Here is a 21,078-nt window from a genome sequence, read left to right on the forward strand (position 1 = left end):
GCAGGATTTAGTGTAGTTGTAAGTAAGCCTATAGCATTAGTGTTACTAGAAGCATTATCCATTGAAACCGACATAATTTTATCTCTAATGCAAAAATATGTACAAATATCTGCAACTGTTTTAGCAATAAACTTACCTGTGTGGCGTGAATTAATTATTCTATAAGCAATAATGCGCTTTTGCATTATCCACTCCTCATCTATCCAATGACTTGTAACAGTTAGATAATCACAGTCATTACCACTTCTACCAATATCAGTAGTAATAGCAATGCGACAATCTATATGAGTAAATAAATAGCGCAAATATTGTTCATATTCATGTTTATATTTATAAATATCGCTCTTTACGGTTGCGCGAGGCCATCCTTTATAAGTAGGATTAAAAACTCTTCTAATATAATGCACAAAATGAGGGTTAGAAGGAAAACTATAGGGTAAGCACATAACAGTAACCATTTTTGCCAATTCTTCACGATCTTTATTTGGATCATAATATAAAATGCCACCGGTAACAGTGTTAATTCCTGGTTGAACTATATTTGAACCTGTACTAGGGTTAACCGTACAATCTACACTTGTCCCCTCTTGCGCAGCTTTCATTTGTAAAAATCTAGCTTTATCTCTAGGGTGTTTCAATATGTGTCTAGTCAAACTGCCCGTACCGCTACGGTCTCCAATAAATTTATGAACTAGTTGAGACCCACAAGTGTTACACTTAGCCTTATTTTTTTCTCTTAGTTGAGTAAAAAAATGCCAAACAAGAGATGTTTCGGGCCATTTAGAAGGTTGTCTATTAAAAGTAGGGGTTACTATAGGAGGGTCAGGCGGGGCATCAGTTGGGTTATTAACAGGACTAGTAGGTGTATCATCTAAATCCGGTTGCGTTTCATCTAAATCATCATTTTCCTCATCATTTTCAAAGATAGTTTCATTAGGATAAAGAGCATTCATAACTTCTTCATTTAATTATTGACCTGGTGCAACATCATGGCAAAATTGACTATCGAAAAATTGAAAAGAAGGGTTATCACTATCAAGAATAATAGGTGGAGGAGGACGGGTAACAAGTCTGAGTCGGGGAGCCGGGGGAAGAGTAGTAGCTTGGCTACTAGATTCACCAATTTTAGATTTTTCCTTACCCTTACCACCAAAAATATTTTTCAAAGAAAATGCCATATTAATTATAATTGTACTAAATAAAACTAACAAAACTATAATATTAAAACTTAAGAGTTGGAACGAGTTTACCGAATTGACGAACAACTTCTTGAAAATTGAATATCGTTGAAGACTTGAAGACTTCAATTCACCAACTTCACAATTTTTCACGAAATTGCAATAATAAAGTAAGCAATTATAGAAGAAAATTAGAGAGAGATTGATGAATTTGTGAGTAAAAATGAAAGAATGGGGGGTATTTATAGTTGAGAATTGGGAAAAAGTGTAATTATAAAAAGTTTGGGGGCTAAATGACTATTTTTTAAAGTGGCCAACGGATAAATTTTGAAGGCCAACGGCTAGATTTTAAAAATCTGACCGTTGGTCTTTTTTTAAAAATTAGCCGTTGGAGCCCGTTAGGCCCGTTGGGCCCGGTTGAACCGGCTTAGGCTCGCCTGCCGGTCCCGGGCTCACGGGCTAATTGTCTTGAACCGGCCCACCACGGGCTTTTGCACCACTAGAACCCAGGCCCGGTTGAATCGGCCCGTTAGGCCCGCGGTCTTGGGCCAGTCCCGGGCCACAATAAAGCCTTAGGACCAAATCATTTCTGCAAAAGTACTTCAAATATTTATTTTTCATGGCCCTCAAAAATAGTGAAGTATATTTGGGGTTAATCCCACGGGATATTCCACCGTTCTAACAAATGACACCTTACAGCTTAGTTTATTTTCTTAATAATCAATCAAATGAAAAGATTAGTAACAACAAATTTGGGAAAGTTTACGGTCTAATTGTTACAATTCTACCATACTCTATTACTCCATCCGTCTCAAATTATTTGTCATTTTAGAAATTCAAGATAAAATTAATTTTTTTCTTTCATTTTACCTTTAATAGTAATTGTTTTTCTTTAATAGTAATTGTTCTTGAATATGGAAATGACTCATAACTAAAATAAATATTCAATAAAAAGAGATTATATCTTAGAAATAAATAAGGGTAAAATAGTAAATACTTCCTTCTAATTAATATTTTTTAAAGGCCATGTAAAAGTGAAACACCACTTAATTTGAGAGAAGGAGTAAAATGCAGGAAAAAACCCCCCTATTTACTCAATGTTTCTAATGAGTATTGACTGGTCATGGAAATTTATACTCTTAAAATTCAGCCAGTGTATGAGTTTCAGTCTATTGTGGAACTGCACCCCCTCCCCCAACCAAAGGTTGACATGAAAGAAAAGGTTTTCACGTGAGAATCGGTGGTAACTATATCATGTAATTATAAGTCAATGTAACTTTTAATTTGTTTTATTTTTTTCAAATATATTAAGTACAGTATTTTTTTTGAACCGTTTCTCTTCCAATTCTCTTATCCTCCTTTTCGAACCTTCCAATAATTTTGCAAACTTCTCAATTTTTAGTTCTTTCTTTTTATTGTTCTTTATTTTTTCTTAGTTGATAAATACACTTTCCTATTTACAAGATTTATTTATATATAATAAACAATTATAAAACAATACCTTCTAAACTCATATCTATCTTTTATTATTTCAATTAAACAACAATATCATAAATTTCTATATTTATATGAGTTGGAAAAAGTTAAAATTCATATTAAAGCTTTTATTAATTACTTTAAATTAAGATATTAATAATTTGAAAGATAGTCAAGATATCAGTTGTTCTTTACCATATTAGTTACCAACTTATAATTAATTAATACTATATATATATATATGCAATCCCTCTTAAGTAGTGATGTCCGGTCACCAAGAAATGCTATTGATTCCGTTCAGCGGAAGGGATGTTATCCTTCTATCACGAGTTTTATACTCTCCCCTCCCCCGGGATCGTCTAGGTCAATCTGCATGAGTTTTGCTGTTCATATATGAGCCATAGAAGCAAGCTGCCTGCCTAAAATAAGGCTTTGTGAATAAGCAGTTCCATAAGCTCCAATTACAATTCGCTGACCGCGTAGTTACAACTGAGGGAAATTCGCGTAAAAGTGGGCTTTTGGCCTAGCAGATCATGACTCTTAGTTAGACGGGGACTCATTAGGATATCACATAAGGGGAATCCCATTCTAGGAGTTCTTCAAAGCCCTATACCATATAAAAGAGAAAAGCTATATCAATGCTCTAGCCCAAGAATAGATCTTATGTAAAGAAAAGAACGATAGTCAACGGAGATCACAATACGCAGTTTTTTCGACATAATCCCCGGCATCAGAGAATTTCAGGGATTTTCTCTATTTAAAGTAGGTGATAGCCAGGTATTCCCACTCTCTTGCTCTGGCTTGCCCAAAGCGTTGAACATATATATATATATATATATCACATCAAAATTTACTTTTTGTATTTACTAGTTTTATTTTATTATCATTAGTATAAATATTTTGTTATGACTCATATTCACATGAGTTGGTGAAAAGCTTAATGTAGTTATTGAAATTTTTATTAATTTACGTATGCAATAATATTATTTATTCGTAAGATACCAATTTTTTTATGATATTATTTATCAACTTATAATTATTTGTACGAGAAAATATTGATTTAAAATACCTCTTAATCAGTTAATTTTTGATATTTATTATTCATATATTAATATACTGTCAGGTAATTACACATGATTTTTCAAAAGATTTTCTGATAACTTATATGATGGTCACGTTTAACTATTTAAGGCACAAAAAGATTGATCAGAAATTATTTAACAACGGCTGCTGCATGCCCCAAATATAGCGATTAGAACTCACAAAGTACCTCTTTTTAAGTGTATGTCCCTTTTATCTTATAAATTTATCTATTCTAGGATTTAACTCATATGTAATATTGTAAATGATTCTTACAATTTAATTGGTCATAACAAGTTAGTACTTTGTTTACCAAAATTAGGCTTATTACTACTGACAGTTACCTGTTGTTGTAACTATGCCTGATAGTGAAAAATAAAATATACAACGATAGTACATGCTCTAAGAAGAGAGTTTTTAAGGGCAAGGGTGAAGGGAGTTGACAATTTTTGTAGTCCCTTGGAAAAAGTTTGTTGGCCAAGTTCAACAATATTGATGGTATATTTACTTTGTAATGTAAAGAAGATAGAAAGAAATAATGATGCTGGCCTTTTAACAGTTTTTGTGGGCAAGCACTGAGACATGAGAGAGACATCCATTTACAGCGCTTTATCGCTGCAACTTGCAACATGCAACATGTGCATGCACCCAAGTAAATGAAATTTAGTTAAAAGAAGAATACATATTATGAATTATAATAGTTTGGTAAGTGTTGGGTTTTTAAGCTTGTTTTAGTTTAAAAGAGAGTGAATTAGAAATAGAGGGAAAATGAAATATTTGAGTTTTTCTTCTTGACCAAGGGACATTGTCCCATATTGGAAGATGAAAAAACTTCTGATGGGTATATACACAATTACTCTTTTTCCAGCTCTTAAATAGTTAAAAAGAAGGCAAGTCTCGTGCCGTCGTCGCTCGGCTTCAGCTTCGGTCGATTGATTGATTAATTTTTGGGACTAAATTCATTTGTTAATATTAAGATTAAACATAATATTATTTTAATCCAAATTAGCCGTTTTTGTAACGGTAAATTAATTTTCTCCGCGTTTTGATTTCCCCTTTTTGTGTTACGTAAGTAGCCATTTACGTAATAGCCGTTCTTACGCAAACAATCACAAAAGCCACTCTAAAGAGTTGCACCTCTTCATTTAAACCCAACCCGTTGGCTATAAATAACACACTATTCCATCAGATTTTCTATACGAAGTTTATGAATTTTCTCCTCTTCCTTTCTGCATTGTTTTCTCACAAAACAAACAACGTAAGTGTGATTTGTTGCCGCCATTTGTGTTCATTGAAACACCGAGGGTTTGAAGTTCCGCTACACCAGTGTGTAATCCGTTCTATCCTAGGATGAAATAATCCACAACCTCGGGTATTAGGAGGGGATTAAGTTCCTTAAGGAAACACTTTGTATTTAGTGGGATCAGATTAATTTCTACTTCTTCTACATTTCTGATTATACATTGTTTTCTTCTCCAGAATTATTTTACAAATACAGTATACTAAGTAATTACTAATTAAGCTTGGAGGTATCACAATCCTAACAAGTACATTCCGCGTATTATCCATTTTTAGCCCAATAAAACTCATGACTCTTCGGCTACGCTATCGTCGAGCCTAAAGTTTGTATACCATGTAAAGATGTGTTATGTTTTATATAATATTCACACTTCACTCCCTTTCTGATATGAGATCTCCTAAGGTATTATTATTATATATGCATCCTGTCTTCCAAAACTTACCAGCCTAAAAACCTACCGGGCCTTCTCGTTGACTCGCCCTTCGTCATGGGCATCACTGCCCGTTATTCTCAAGTTGATAACAAAAAGTCTTATTATCTATTTAGGTTTAATTAGCTAGGGTTCATTCTCTATTTTCAAACACTGTGGAGTATATCTTAGAAAATTCTGTTTTAGTAAAATAATTACTATAAACTTGAACTCATAGCTTAGCTTTAACAAGATTTGTTATTCTTGTTATTACAATTTACAAGCATATAGGATGATTGCATTTAAAAGAAATGAAAAAACTGTAAAAACTGCTCATGTTATTAGCTAAAGAAGACTATAATATTTGAACAGGCTTAAAACATCAATTATTTCAAAAATCACACAGATAAGATTATTGGTGTATAAATATTCTTAAAATATCAAAACATTATTGTCATTGCAATTTGTATAGTTTAGCGCAACTGTCAAAATCAAAAGAGCTGCACACGTTTAGTTCAAGTAGCTTTTTTATGTTCACTAACAAGACAGTTGCCAACTTGTTAGGATAAGCCAAGAGTTAAGTTTTTATAGCTTATGTGGAAATGTCCTTTCTTTCTTTCATTTATGATCATGATAGAAAAATCTGATGGCTAAAGCATAATATACCCTACTGGTAAAAGATAAATGGGTCCCAATCTTTTCACATCTGAATTTCTTGTTTCATATTTTCCAAGGCCATGAACCTATGACAATGAAAATGCAATGCATTGTCGCCAACTAGGTTTGTAACGTATATGTCCAGACTCGAGGGGTGCTTTATTTTTTTATATATTTTGGTTAACTATGGGTATTCGAAACTCATTAACTTGATTATCCAAGTTTGTGCCACATAAACCCATTTAAGGGGGAAGCTTTTCCATCCCTAAAGCTCAAACCAGCTAAGGTCTCGGGTGGAGGGAACTCATCCTTTGTAACACATCTTGGTGGTGAAATTCTTTGATAATAAGTATTCATAGTATTAGATCACTCAAAAGAAAATAATTATTGATGACCTACCTATTCATAAAATGTATCACGGACAGAAAATAACACAAATTACCTGCTATAATTAACATGTGAAAATACACAGCTACGTAAAAATTAACACTGAGTGCATATAATTTTGACTTAGTATTAAAATTGTTTAAAATGTGAGTTATTTAAAGTTAAGGGAATATTTAGCTATAATTTACTTGAAATTCACAAGTAATTTGTTATTTGTCATCGATTAGTTTGAGTTATTATTTTGAAAATTTCTTGTCATTATTGGTGGTACGAAAAATAAACAAAAATAACATTAATTTTTGCCAACAAAGGTGGTGGCATAGCTTCTAATATGGAGGCCCTCGACCAAGGTTTCAAATCAACGTATCAATATTGTTCACTAGTTGGTACTGCAAAATTTTATATTATTTAAAAATGAAATTAGCCCTTTAGCTGTAGTTATTTTGTCCCAAACTCACATAATTTGTACTAATTATCTATGTCCAATATCTCTAATAGTGTCTTTTAATCTTTTTAAGATATTAATTATATGTATGTAGAGAATTTATAGTGTTAGAGAGCCTTTTTATTTATTTATTTATTGAATTAACAAAAATAACAACCTAGTGTATTCCCACAAAGTGGGGTCTGGGGAGAGTAGAATGTACGCAACCTTACCCCTACTGTTAGTCTGAGTGCCCGTATGGAATACTAAAAAATCTGGTTCTTACCGTGTTCCTTAAGCGTAAAGTAAACAAGCAATAAAATAAACACAACAATTTTACGTGGAAAATCACCCAACATAAAAGGTGCAAAAACCACGACCTATCACGTGGGGTTTTCAACTCCAACTCCACTAGAATGAGCCAAAATGTATCAATTATAAGACTGTAATTAAATACTCTCCTACAACTTCTATTTAATTCACAAGTTACTCTAACTTGTAAAGCAATATACTCACTCCAACTCACTAATTATTTATGACACTTGACTATAACTAAATTTCCTAAAGCACATTCACTAAACTGACTCAGGAAGAATACCGGGTAAGTACTCAACACAAGTAAATGACTTATAACTTTTTAGTTCATGTGTAAAAAGATAGTTCAGAAGTCCAAAGTTAATCCTATTTAAAACACAACTTGATATCTTCTAGGAGTCCTATTCATAGTCAGCTTCTTTATTGATAGGACACTTACTGTTTCAAGGATTCCACAAGCTTTGGGACTTTTTTCTCTGACTAAATTAGCCGTATCTTCTTGAGCAACGACTCTTATCACTTATAGCTGCATTCTTCCACCAAACTCGGACCTGGATAACTTTGAGATAAAGTTACTAGCTTGTACAGATGTATAAGTATCAATCATGAGGATTTGATCTTTTATCCTGAGGAGTTGGTTCTTTATAGCAGTTAAGTAGCTACATTGAGGACCTGGTTCTTTGAGCATTTAGTCACACTTTATTAATCATCAAAACTTCAATACTCAACAAATTATCCCTTTTTGATGATGATAAACTTTGTACATAGCAGAACCAGGGAATCACAGCAAAGAATAAGATAATTACAACAAGTGATAAGGACTATTAGTGGGCATGTATGTTCACAACACAACCCACGACCTTCCAACCTTTATCTTCCCCTTTTTGGCATCATCTAAAACACACAAAAAATATTAGATATTAAGCACAAATAATGTAAGATTCAAGGTCAAACAAGAGACAACACAAGCTTAAGAAAAGTAAAATAGACTAGGCTGATGATCCAATATAGTACAAAGCAGTAAAGAAGAGAAATATGCGATATTAAATAGTGCCAAAAGAAGCCCAGAGCCTTGTCTTTATCATTAGAACAAAACAAACTAAGCATACTGCAAACTAATCAGACGAAGACAAAAAGGAACAAAAGATAAGGCATCACTAGAATAGCAAAAGAACTAAGGACACTAGGAAGGAACAGGGTCATGGGTGAGAAGCAGAGGAGGGTCAAAGCTTTCACAAGGGTGGCAATCTGTTGGGCATGAGCCTCCTTATCCTTTCTAAGTTCTTCCCTGAGTTTCTTTGTTTTCTTTCTCAGCTTATTATTGTCTTCACGAAGCTTGATATTCTCTTCAATAGTCAACTCCAGCCTTTTCCTGAGCTCTGTAACCCTACTGCTCCCATGTAGAATAACAGATCATGTGGGTCATCTAGCCTTGATCTCCTCATATCCACACTGCTTGAGGGTAACAACATTCAAAACGTCATTGTGATTTCCAAACTTAAGCTCAGGTAAGGCAATATTGAGCTTGTCAAACAGCTATGAAACCATAAGGCATAGCATGCTTGGGTTTGGAAGCATTTGCAGCTCTTGCCATGTGCTGAATCATTAGACTAGGAAGATTGATAGGTCTACCAGTGTTAAGAAGCTCCATCACTTCCATGTCCAGTAGAGTAGCTTCATGCCTTATCTCAGACCTCTGAAGAATGCAGGAGTTGACAAACTAAAACAGTAATTTGTTGAAGGGAGTCATATCAGTCTAGTACACTTTTTAGGGAGCATCTAGTTCAAACTTTTGGGAGAACTTCCTGGTGACCACAATGCAGTGTCAACATCATTGTCTATAGTTGGCCACCTATTCTTCAAGTAATTGTCAAATCCCAAGGAAGAAATATTCAAAAACATCCCCAGTTCCTCAGTATCAAATTCCATCTCAAAGCCCCCTACTTTACTCTTGACTACATTCCCATCAAATTTAAAGTTTGTATAGAACTCCACCATAGCAGGAACACATACTGGGGGAAAAGCTTTGATAAACATGTGCTTCAACTCCTGTAGCTCAAGTTTTTCAACCAGTTGAGCCATCCTCTTCTTATCACTGTCTCCAAGAATCTTCCCATTTAACACTTTTCTGTTCCTGAACTCTGTGAGTCGATCAACTGCAGCTGGCACATTCTTTCTTGTCTTACCCCTACTGGCCCTTGCAGAAGAGGTAGCAGGTGTGGTGACTTTGTCACCCTTCCTCTTTGGTGTAGCAGACTTAGCTGGCAAGGCAGAGTCAGTCTCATCTTCTCCATCCACCTCAACAATGTGTTCCACAATTGAGACCTTCTTCTTTGGCTTATTTGCACTTCTAGACTCCTTAATGATTTGTGCATCAACAAACTTTCTTTTACTCCTTGTGAGAGAAGTTCTGGTAGGAGGAGCCACTTCTTTCCTTGTTGAGACAACTGACTTTTGTAGATTTCACATGGGTCTTTCTGGATTCTTCCCTACCTCAGATAGTGGCACATCATCTTCATCACTGCTAATTTCCTCATCTCCAATGAAAAGAGTTAACAGAGACCCAAGTTATTGAGACCTTGTCTCCGCACCAGTTTCTTGTGAAGGAGCTATGACAGTGTTTCCAATTGTCATGGAACCTTCAGATTCCTCACTCGCATTCCCTTCTTCTTCCTCACTCTCTTCATCACCTCCTTCACTCTCAGTCACCTTTGCTTGATCCTCACCCCCACTTTCAAAGTCCTCTTCTTCTTCACTATAATTTTCGTTTTCTACAGAATCATTAGTCTGTTCAACTGTTTTATCATCTGTAACACTCTCCGTCTCATCTCTAGATTCTCCTTCATTCTCACTCTTCTCTTTTTCATTGTCTATGTTTTGAGCATCGTGTTCCTCATGACTATTCACAACTTCTTCTTCTTTTTTTCCTCATCAACTTCTTCATCCTCAGTCCAACTAAAAAAAGGCTATCAGAAGCCTCTTTTTGCACAGGTTCTTTACTTCCTTCCCCCTCAACCACAGGCTCCACAGCCATAGCATCTACCTCTTTCCCAGACCCCCTACAACCTTTTCTACAGTGAATTCCTCTATTGGTGACTTCTCACTCGTGGGTGGGAGAGTATTTAGGGGTATAACATCTATGGAAGACACCAAAACATCTAATTTGGAGAGAGGATGTTGTACCTGATCAGTAGTAACTAGCACGGATTCCCCCAGAACCACAAATTCCTTGGCTATAATGTTACCCTGAGTAGCAACATCACGCAATTTCTTGATAGATTTTCTTGGAGTACCTTTGAATTTTGTGGACTTAGAGGTAATTTTCGCAGGAAGCTCAGGTGCATGGGTAGTTGTTTTTGGAGGAGGGGATACAATGGAGATGGGAAAGATAGGAGCAACATTAACACTAGGAACATGGAATGGTGATGTAAGTTTAGTGGAGGATATCAAAGGAGAAGGAGCATGTGTGGGTTCCCTTGATGGCTTGGTATTTTTCTTGGATTTGGGCTTCATGATTTTGGGGTTTTCTTCAGACTTGGTTGATGATTTAGCTTTAGAGGGTGTTTGACTGACTTTAGGCATGGTGATCAGATGAGAGACTCGAAGAAGAGAAAAGGAGAATTAGTTCTTGATAATTACTTTCAATTCTTGTTTAAGGTTTGAGAGAAATAGTGAGATGTGAGAAGCTGATCATAAGAGCCTTTTAAAGGCGTTACTCCTGATTTGACTGGAAGAGAGAAGGTGACCAAATTTGAATTCTAACGGGACTCTTATAACTGTCACTTTGACTGTTAGAATTTCGGGAGTAATTGATCTCTAATTACACTAGGGTTCATACTCTTTGACTAGAAGACAATTGGAAGTGATAAAAAGGGAATTAGAAATCTGAGTATAACAATAATTTTAGAATATAGATTCCTAGTGACTTAAGATAGTATGACACGTACCTGAGTCAAAGAACCAACTCCTTAGCAACTTCTTATTTTTTTCTGCAATAAAGCTTCAACATTTCATATTAGTATCATGCAACACAGTTAGCAGCCAGATTTTCCAAGCAAGTGTGTGAGCTTAATACAAGCACAGAGATGAATCAAACACATTGTGCTTAATTATCTACATCTTATTATGTATTTTCTAGCCAATTACTGGGGTTCAACTTAGTGGGAAGAGTTGATTAAACCTAATTCTAGTCTATTCCTTTCAAAGTGATCCCTACTGAAAGCTTTATTAAAAATATCAGCAATTTGATCTTTAGTTTTATAAAAGTTAGTTCAGATATTCCCTTTTTCAACATTGTCTCTAAGAAAGTGATGTCTAATGTCAATGTGCTTGGTTCTATTGTGATGACATGGATTGCTAGCAATGTTTTTAGCACTGGTGTTATCACAGAAAATGGGAACACAATCAACAAATATACCATAGTCCCTTAGTTGTTGTCTTATCTAGAGCAACTGAGCATAGCAGGATACTGCTGTCGCATATTCAACCTCAGCTGTAGATAAGGACACTGATTTTTTGCTTTTTAGTTCCCAAGACACCATACAAGAACCTAGAAAATGAGCTGTTCCTGAAGTACTTTTCCTGTCAACATGAAAACCTGCATAGTCAGCATCAATATAACCAGATAGATCAAATCTATACCCTCTGGAATACCATAGACAGAGGTCAGGAGTCCCCTTGAGATATCTTAGTATTCTTTTGATAGCCTTCAGGTGATATTCCTTGGGATTTGCCTGAAATCTTGCACATAGTCCCACACTGAACACTATATTAGGCCTGCTTGCTGTGAGGTACAACACTGACCCAATCATTCCTATATATAGTTTCTGTTCCACACTTTTTCATTCTTCATCAAGGTCCAACTTTGTCACAATTGCAATGGGTGTGTCAATAGACTTAGAAGAATCCATGTTGAACTTTTTCAACAGTTCCTTGATATATTTCTGCTAATGTATCATGGTTCCAGTGGGTGTTTGCTTGATTTACAGCCTCAGGAAGAAGTTCAATTTACCCATCATGCTCACTTCAAACTCATTTCCCACCATCTCAGCAAATTCCTTGGACATTGCTTCATTGGTATCCCCAAAGATATTGTTGTCCATATACACTTGCATAATCAGAATATTCTTCCCTCTGCTTCTTAGAAATAGAGTGTTGTCCACCTTTCCTCTTACAAAGTTGTTAGCTAATAGGAATTTTGAGAACTTTTCATACCAAGCTATTGGAGCCTGTTTCAATCCATAAAGAGCTTTATCCAGTTTGAACACATAGTCAGGAAATTCTTCACTTTCAAATCCAGGACGTTGTTTGACAAACACTTCCTCCTTTAGATAACCATTCAAAAAGGCACTTTTTACATCCATCTAATATAAAGTAAACTCTGTGTGGGCAGCAAAGGCTATCATCATTCTTATAGCCTCCATTCTTGCCACAGGTGCAAATGTCTCATCATAGTCAATGTCCTCCTCTTGATTGTATCCGTGAACTACCAGCCTGGCCTTATTTCTTGTGATATTTCCTTGTTCATCAAATTTATTTCTGAACTTCTATCTGGTACTTATGATAGTTCTATTCTTAGGTCTGTACCAGGTGCTAGACCTAGCTTCTCTCAAACTGATTTAACTCCTCTTGCATGGCTATGATCCAGTCTGGATCCTTTAGAGCTTCTTTGATGGTCTTAGGTTCAACCTGTGATAGGAATACTGTGAGTGCACATAGATTTCTTAGAGAAGACCTGGTTTGCGCCCCTGCATTTGGATCAGAGATGATATTCTCAAGAGGATATGAGCTTTGATGCTTGCATGGTCTGATCTGTATACCCAAAGAACATTCACCCGAGGAGTGAACCAAAGGAGCAGGTTCAGTAGGTGTGACTTCATTAGTCTGGTCAGTAGTTAGAGTAATTCTTTTTTCTTCTTGTTCCTCAGGATCACTGTCAATTTCCTTGTGTTTTTCAGATCCATCTTCATCAAATTCCTTCGTATCTCCATCACCAGCGAGTCCCATCACATAATCTTCATCCTGTAGACCTTTCTCAACCAAATTGTTAGATTCATAAAAAATAACATGAATATTTTCTTCCACACACATAGTTCTTTTATTAAAAACCTTATAGACCTTACTATGTGGAGAGTAATCCAAGAAAATTCCCTCATCACTTCTGTCATCAAACTTACCTCGAGATTCTTTCTCATTATTCTACACAAAACATTTGCACCCAAAGGCTCTCAGGTGAGTGATGTTGGGTTTTCTTCCTCGAAGCAGCTCATATGGATTTTTCTCAAGAATGGATCTGACCATGCATCTATTTAGCAAGTAGCAAGCAGTATTGATTGCCTGTAAGGCCCCATGAAATCTTGTACTCAAAACCGGGTAGCTCGTGATGCCAAGTCCCGAATATATGTTAGGAATGTGTAAAATTAAGCGAGCCGCGGTTCGGACCCTTTTGGTACTGATCTATGTTATAAAAAGTCAAGAAATACTGTTTTCCAGGAAATGCAATTCTGCGGTCGAGAATGCGATCGCATACAGATATGCGGACCGCATAATCGCCGCAAAGTGAGTCAGTGTGTTGGTCGAATTGGAGGTTAAATATGCGGTACAATATGCGATCGCATAACGGATATGCGGACTGCATAGTCGTCGCATATTTCCCTTGGGATTTTGTGAGAGGCAGTTCTGCGATGCACTATGCGACTGCATAATGGGTATGCGGACCGCATTTACCACATACCCAGGCAGTGTGTTAAGATTTTGGAAGCACTTTTGCGGTCCATTTTGTGGACCGCATTTCCACTCTGCGATCGCAAAGTGCGATCGCATACCTAACTCGGGCTCCTATTTTTCTAAATTTTAAACCCGACCCCTTCTACAATAAAACACCCCAACCCCTTATTTTAACATATTTTCTGAACAAAACTAGAGAGATGGAAGAGAGAATTATTGAGAGATAAAGTCCTACCTTCATCAATTTGATTCTTCAAAGTCACTCGGGCCGGAGAATTTCAAGCAATTGTCTTCATCTCCGTTTTTGCAGGTAAAATCCCCAACCCTTTTTCATTGTTTTCAGATTTAAACAAAAAGGGGGATTCTTATGCGTTAATTCTTGAAAATGGAAGTTGAGATACACATGCATGTCCTTTAAAACCTAGAATCTAGTAAGAGGAATTGGGTAGAACAAAAGATTTGCAAAAGAGGGGTTGATAACCTAAGTAAGTTCGGGCTGAGTTTGTGAACTTCAATTCTAAGTTATATGTGTTAACTTGCGAACTAGATTGACGGTACTAGGTTGTTGGTGAATTGGAAATAGAAGAAAAAAGGGGGGGAATTCGACTCCAGGTATGTATTGCTAACTTTAACCTTTGTAAAGTCACCTTGTTTGGTGTATGAGTAATTGGTATGTGTTACTTATGTTGACTATTTGCGAATTCTTGTGATTAATATGCCTTGAATGTTGTTGGTTAAGTCTCCCGATATAATGGTGTAAGTAAATAGCAACAAACCAAGTGTGTGTGTGTGTGTGAATGTGTTTATGGGGTAAGAGCTGTGTAAAAAATAATGGAAAGAAATCATAATTGATGCAATTGAAACTACTGTGGTAATATCATACGTGACTTGTCGCGGGCAATTATCATTGTGACATAAATTGTATACGGGTTGTTGCATATGATGGAAACGGTATTGACGTTTATGAAAATTCTTTGTGAATTATTGTTATTGTCGTATGAAATGTGATTGTCCGGTGGGATTGGGTTGCACGCCGCAATACAAAGTTATAAGGTGTGGGTTGTGGTGATAAGGGTGGCCGAGGTAATAAGGGTGGAAAAGTGATCGAAATCACTATTGAAATAAAAATATGTGAAAGTTGTGAAATCATTGATGTGATGAAATAATGTTGAAAGGGGAAAAAGAGAGATTGTGGAGTTTGTTTGGCTTTGGTTGTTCCTTTCATGTGCATTTGATTGTTGATTCTATTACTATTTGTTATTTGTGTATTTCTTGATTTTACTTGGGGTAAAGTTTGTTCATACATACCAGTACAATTCAAATGTACTGATGTCCCTTTTGCCGGGGGCGCTACATTCGTGTTATGATTGTAGGTGGTTCCATAACAGGTACTCCAGCCCACCGACAGTAGCACTCCTTCACCTCCCGTCAGCTGAATTGGTGAGCCCCTTTCCTCTCGGGGCCCTGCGTGGCTCATGCCGCTTATCCTCCCAAAAATTTTATTTTGGTATTTGCGTAAGGTTTAGCCGGAGCCTTGTTACCGGCAAGTATTGTAACACTCTTTTGTATCTCTAGAGGCTTCGTAGACAGGAAATGTGGGTTATGTACTTATGTATTTTGGGCAGTATCACTTGTAAACCACGCTAAGTAACTATGTATGTTATGTAAATCTCATAAGAATGTGTTTAAATTTATAAATGGCTATTTCACTTGGTTAATGGGTAATAGAAACGCAGGGTATCACATGGAATAGGAAAGGCACCCAGGTCCGCTTGGCTGGGGGCAACCCGGTCGAGCGCTGGTCATGCCCCTCGGTTTTCTAGGCGTGACAAACTTGGTATCAAAGCCTAAGGTATTAAAGTGTCCTAGGATGTCTCGGAGCCGTGTCTAGTAGAGTCCTTCTTATCGGTGTGTTGTCGACCACATCTATAAGTTGGAGGCTACATGGGCATTTAGGAAATTACCTTCTTCTTTGTTACTCTATATCGTGCGGTGAAGTGAAAAGTGGAAGTATTTACATCTAACTCGTGCTCTGTTCCAAATTTTCAGTAATGGCACCTAAGAAGAGAGCTAGACTCGGCCTCGGGGCCAATGCCACCCCAAGTGTGGCTATGAATCATGTACATAATGCCGTGGGTGAGAGTGACTCCCCGGTCTCGATTTTGCCTGGCCCATCTATTCCAGATCCAAGTATTCCTGTTCCAGCTACGGCAGAGGGTGCTACCATCCCTCCCATTGATATTCCTGATCTTGATGCAATTTCAGCTTCCGGTCCCGGGGTTTCTGATGGGGACCTTAGAGTAGCCATCCATATGTTGACCCAGTTAGTGGCCGCTCAGGCCCAGAGATCTCATGATGCCCCTGCGCCCCCCAGCGGACAGGGAGATTCCACCAGCTCCAGAGTCAACCAGTTTCTGCGGTTGGCCCCTCCAGAGTTCACGGGCACAGACCCAGAGGCCGGTTCGTAGGATTTCCTTGATGAAATGTATAAGACCTTTCGAGTGATGAAGGCTACAGAGACAGAAGGGGTTGAGTTGGTTTCATACAAGTTGAGGGGAGCAGCGTATTCATGGTTCGAGATGTGGGAGGATTCCCGTGGGGAGGTAAGACCTCCGGCTAGATGGGATAAGTTTGTAGATACATTCATGGACCACTTCTTGCCTGTCGAGACAATGGCGGCCCGTGCCACAGAGTTTGAGGTCCTTAAGCAGGGCAGTATGAGTGTTTGGGAGTACTACATGGAGTTTGTGAGGTTGTCCAAGTATGCTCCTCAGTTAGTGTCGACCATGGATGCTCGAGTTCGGTGATTCGTTCAGGGTCTTAGTCCTTTGGTGGTGAATGAGGCTGCTATAACGCCCTTACACTCAGATATGAATTATGGGAAGATTGTGGGGGTTAGATCATGCCACAGAGGCTAGGAAGTTGAAAATACAGGCAGAAAGAGAGAGTAGCAGCAGGGCCCGATCAGCGGGTCACTCAGGGAGACCAATTCCGGGGAGAGGGCCATCAGGGCCATCCAGTCATATGCCCAGTCCTCAGCAAGCGCACCGCTATCTGTGCACAGTTATCAGCAGAGCAGTCACTTGAGATCAGGTTCAGACAGGAGACCCCATCATTCCGGTCGTCCAGGAGGGAGATCACAGCAACAGGGGAGGGCTTCATGCCCCAAGTATGGGAGGTTCCATTCTGAGATTTTTTATTTAGATATTCCGGTGTGTTATAGATGCGGGGTGAGAGGTCATATCCAGCGGGATTGCCGTGCGCCCAGTCAGAGCATGGGTAGGGGATTTGCTCAGTCATCCGATTCTCCAGCTGCCACATCATCCATGCGTCCTCCAGCCCCAGCAGGGCACGGTGTAGTTAGGGGTGGAGATCGTGGTAGAGGTGTACCCAGCCGGTTTTACGCCTTGAGTGGTCGCCAGAGTGCAGAGGCCTCCCCAGATGTTGCTACATGTATCTTGTCTGTTCAGGCCATTGATTGTTATGCTCTTATTGATCCGGGGCCCTCTTTGTCTTATGTCACCCCATTCATTGCTTCAAGTTTTGGGGTAGAACCCGAACAGCTTCATGAGCCGTTCTCTGTATCGACTTCGGTTGGTGATTCTATTACAGCTACGCGAGTTTATAGGAATTGTGTTGTCATGGTATGTGGTCGTGCTACCATGGCCGATATTATTGAGCTTGAAATGGTGGATTTTGATGTGATTATGGGAATGAACTGGCTTTATTCATGCTTTGCTAAACTTGATTGCCAAACGAGAGTCATGAGGCTTGAGTTCCCTAATAAGCCGGTTATTGAGTGGAAAGAAATGGTGTGGTGCCGAAATGTAGGTTTGTTTCCTACCTTAAGTCTTCGAAGATGATTAGGAAGGGGTGTATCTACCATTTGGTCCGGGTGGCGGACACCACTTCAGAAGTGTCTGTCCCCGAGTCCATGCCAGTCGTGAATGAGTTTCTTGAAGTGTTTCTGGACAAGCTTCCAGGGATCCTGCCAGAGGGAGAGATTGATTTCGGGATTGATGTATTGCCAGATACGCGACCGATATCTATTCCACCATACAAAATGGCGCCAGCGGAGTTAAGGGAGTTAAAGGAACAGCTGGAGGATTTATTAGAAAAGGGGTTCATACGGCCAAGTGTGTCACCGTGGGGTGCCCTGGTTCTTTTTGTCAGAAAGAAGGATGGGTCACTCCGGATGTGTATTGATTATCGGTAGCTTAACAAGGTCACAATCAAGAATAAATATCCTTTGCCCCGGATAGATGATTTGTTCGACCAATTGCAAGGTGCGAGGTTCTTTTCCAAAATTGATCTACGGTCCGGGTGTCACCAATTGAAGATTAGAGAACATGATATTCCTAAGACCGCTTTCAGAACTCGCTATGGTCACTTTGAATTCTTGGTCATGTCTTTTGGGCTAATCAACGCCCCGACAGCTTTCATGGATCTTATGAATCGGGTCTTCAAGCCATTTCTAGACTCCTTTGTGATTGTTTTCATTGATGACATCCTTGTTTATTTGCAGAGCCGGGAGGATCAAGCCGATTACCTCAGGGCAGTTCTGCAGACCCTTTATCAGCACCAGTTGTATGCTAAATTTACAAAATGTGAATTTTGGTTGGAGTCCGTTACCTTTTTGGGCCATGTTGTTTCCAGTGAAGGGATTCAGGTGGATCCCCAGAAGATTGCAGTAGTAAAAGATTGGCCTAGACCCACGATCCCGACGGAGATCCGTAGCTTCTTGGGTTTAGCGGGGTATTATCGGAGGTTTGTGGAGGGATTCTCTACCCTCGCCTCCCCTTTGACTAAGTTGACGCAGAAAGCAGTTAAGTTCCAATGGTCCGACGCTTGTGAGAAAAGTTTTCAGGAATTGAAGTCGAGATTGACCTCGGCGCCGATATTGACCTTGCCGGAAGGCAGGGAAGGATTTGTGGTTTATTGCGATGCCTCCAGGGTCGGTTTGGGGTGTGTGTTGATGCAACATGGGAAGGTTATAACGTATGCTTCAAGGCAACTCAAGAATCACGAGAAGAATTATCCGACGCATGATTTGGAGCTTGCTGCAGTTGTATTTGCCTTGAAAGTATGGCGGCATCATCTTTATGGGGTCCATGTGGATGTGTTCTCGGAGCACAAGAGCCTCCAATATTTGTTCAAGCAGAAGGAGTTGAATTTAAGGCAGCGGCGGTGGTAGAATTGATCAAGGATTATGATATGGATATTTTATACCATCCAGGGAAGGCGAATGTGGTGGCCGACGCTCTCAGTCGGAAGTCCATCGGTAGTTTGGCTCATTTGGGAGTGGATCAGAGGCCTTAGGCTCGGGAGGTTTATCAATTGGCCAGTCTGGGGGTTCGTATTTCGACCTCAGACGAGGGGAAGGTTATGGTGCGTAATAAAGTAGAATCGTCACTAGTAGTGGAAGTCAAGGAAAAGCAGCTCATTGATCCAGCATTAGCACAGATGAAGGAAGCAGTTTTGAATAACAAGACTTCGACATTTTCAGTCGGTGGTGAGGATGGTGTATTACGATGTCAAGGTAGGCTATGTGTTCCAGATGTGGATAATCTTCGGGGGAGGGTAATGGTGGAGGCTCATAATTCCAGGTATTCTGTGCACCCAGGTTCTACGAAAATGTACCGTGATCTCAAGGAAATTTATTGGTGGAAAGGTATGAAGAGGGGTGTGGCGGACTTTGTATCTAAATGTCTGAATTATCAGCAAGTAAAAGCTGAGCACCAGCGGCCCGGTGGGTTAACTCAGCTTATGGAAATACCAATGTGGAAATGGGAGATGATCAACATGGATTTCGTGGTAGGGTTACCTCGCACTCAACACAAGTTTGACTCAATTTGGGTAATAGTGGATCGACTCACCAAATCAGCTCACTTCTTGCCGGTCAAGTCCACGGATACTGCGGAACAATATGCTCAATTGTATATCAAGGAAATAGTAGGGCTTCATGGCACTCCACTTTATATTATCTCAGATCGAGGGGCCCAGTTCACAACTAATTTTTGGAAGAAATTTCAGCAAGGTTTGGGTACTCAGGTGAATCTCAGCACGGCTTTCCATCCGCAGACTGATGGTCAAGCGGAGCGGACTATTCAGACGCTTGAAGATATGTTACGGGCTTGTGTCTTGGATTTCAAAGGTAATAGGGATGATCACTTGCCACTTATAGAATTTGCTTACAATAGCAGCTTTCATGTTAGCATTCAGATGGCCCCATTTGAGGCATTGTACAGTAGGAGATGTAGGTCTCCGATTGGATGGTTCGAAGTGGGTGAAGCAGAATTGTTAGGGCCAGATCTCGTGCACCAAGCTATGGAAAAAGTTAAAATCATTCAGGAAAGGCTGAAAGCTGCTTAGAGTCGCCAAAAATCTTATGCGGACATTCGTCGAAGAACATTGGAATTCCAAGTAGATGATTGGGTGTTCTTGAGGGTATCTCCTATGAAGGGAGTCATGCGATTTGGGAATAAAGGGAAGTTGAGTACTAGATACGTAGGGCCGTATCGGGTCACTCAAAGGATAGGACAGGTGGCCTATAGACTAGAATTGCCCCCTGAAATATCATTAGTGCACCCAGTGTTCCATGTGTCTATGTTAAAGAAAGTGGTTGGAGACCCATCCACCATCGTGCCAATCGAGGCTATCGAGGTCAATGAAGAGTTATCATATGAAGAAATTCCGGTCACTATTCTTGATAGGCAAGTCCGCAAATTGAGAAACAAGGAAGTTGCTTCAGTTAAAGTGCTATGGCAAAGTGAACAAGTCGAGGAAGCCACGTGGGAAGCAGAAAGTGAAATGAATGAAAAATATCGCCATCTGTTTGATCAAGTCTAGTAGTGATCGTGCGAACTCTTGTTTCTAAGTAAACTGATGTTGTGTTCAATCTGGTGCAAAGACACCCCATATTTTTCCCTAATGCTTTACTATTGTAACTCCTCAAGTTGTGCAAGAATTGTATGTGTTGTGATTAATTTAGTCATGCGCAAGCCCCTTTTTGGTAAATGAAAGTTTTGTAAGAACTCATGTGATAAGTGAATGATTAAAGGCAGTGTAGATTGGTAATGATTAATTGGAATACGTATAGTGTATTGGAGTGGTTGAACTGTATGGA

General features: G+C 38.9%; 2 protein-coding genes across 2 annotated transcripts; both read left to right on the forward strand.

Annotated features, from left to right (window-relative positions):
• Positions 1 to 16,435: 16,435 nt before the first annotated feature.
• On the forward strand, positions 16,436 to 19,146 carry LOC138883264 (uncharacterized). The gene is made up of 3 exons (XM_070163944.1): positions 16,436 to 16,755; positions 17,176 to 17,764; positions 18,478 to 19,146. The coding sequence occupies exons 1-3, from the start codon at positions 16,436 to 16,438 to the stop codon at positions 19,144 to 19,146; spliced, it is 1,578 nt and encodes a 525-aa protein (XP_070020045.1).
• Positions 19,147 to 20,420: 1,274 nt separating this feature from the next.
• On the forward strand, positions 20,421 to 20,801 carry LOC138883265 (uncharacterized). Its single transcript, XM_070163945.1, has one exon. It carries the CDS (start codon positions 20,421 to 20,423, stop codon positions 20,799 to 20,801), a length of 381 nt encoding a protein of 126 aa, XP_070020046.1.
• The last annotated feature ends 277 nt before the right edge of the window (positions 20,802 to 21,078 follow it).

This window comes from Nicotiana sylvestris, chromosome 12 (genome assembly GCF_000393655.2).
Source record: "Nicotiana sylvestris chromosome 12, ASM39365v2, whole genome shotgun sequence".
NCBI classification, from domain to species: Eukaryota; Viridiplantae; Streptophyta; class Magnoliopsida; order Solanales; family Solanaceae; genus Nicotiana; species Nicotiana sylvestris.

What these genes read in the sequence shown, in the direction of transcription:
- LOC138883264 (XM_070163944.1), top strand. Translation starts at nt 16,436, where the DNA reads ATGTATAAGACCTTTCGAGTGATGAAGGCTACAGAGACAGAAGGGGTT. An exon ending in ACCATGGATGCTCGAGTTCG is followed by an intron (nt 16,756 to 17,175) that starts GTGATTCGTTCA and finishes GGTGTGTTATAG; the next exon opens with ATGCGGGGTGAGAGGTCATA. An exon ending in TTATTGAGTGGAAAGAAATG is followed by an intron (nt 17,765 to 18,477) that starts GTGTGGTGCCGA and finishes GTTTATTTGCAG; the next exon opens with AGCCGGGAGGATCAAGCCGA.
- LOC138883265 (XM_070163945.1), top strand. Translation starts at nt 20,421, where the DNA reads ATGCGATTTGGGAATAAAGGGAAGTTGAGTACTAGATACGTAGGGCCG.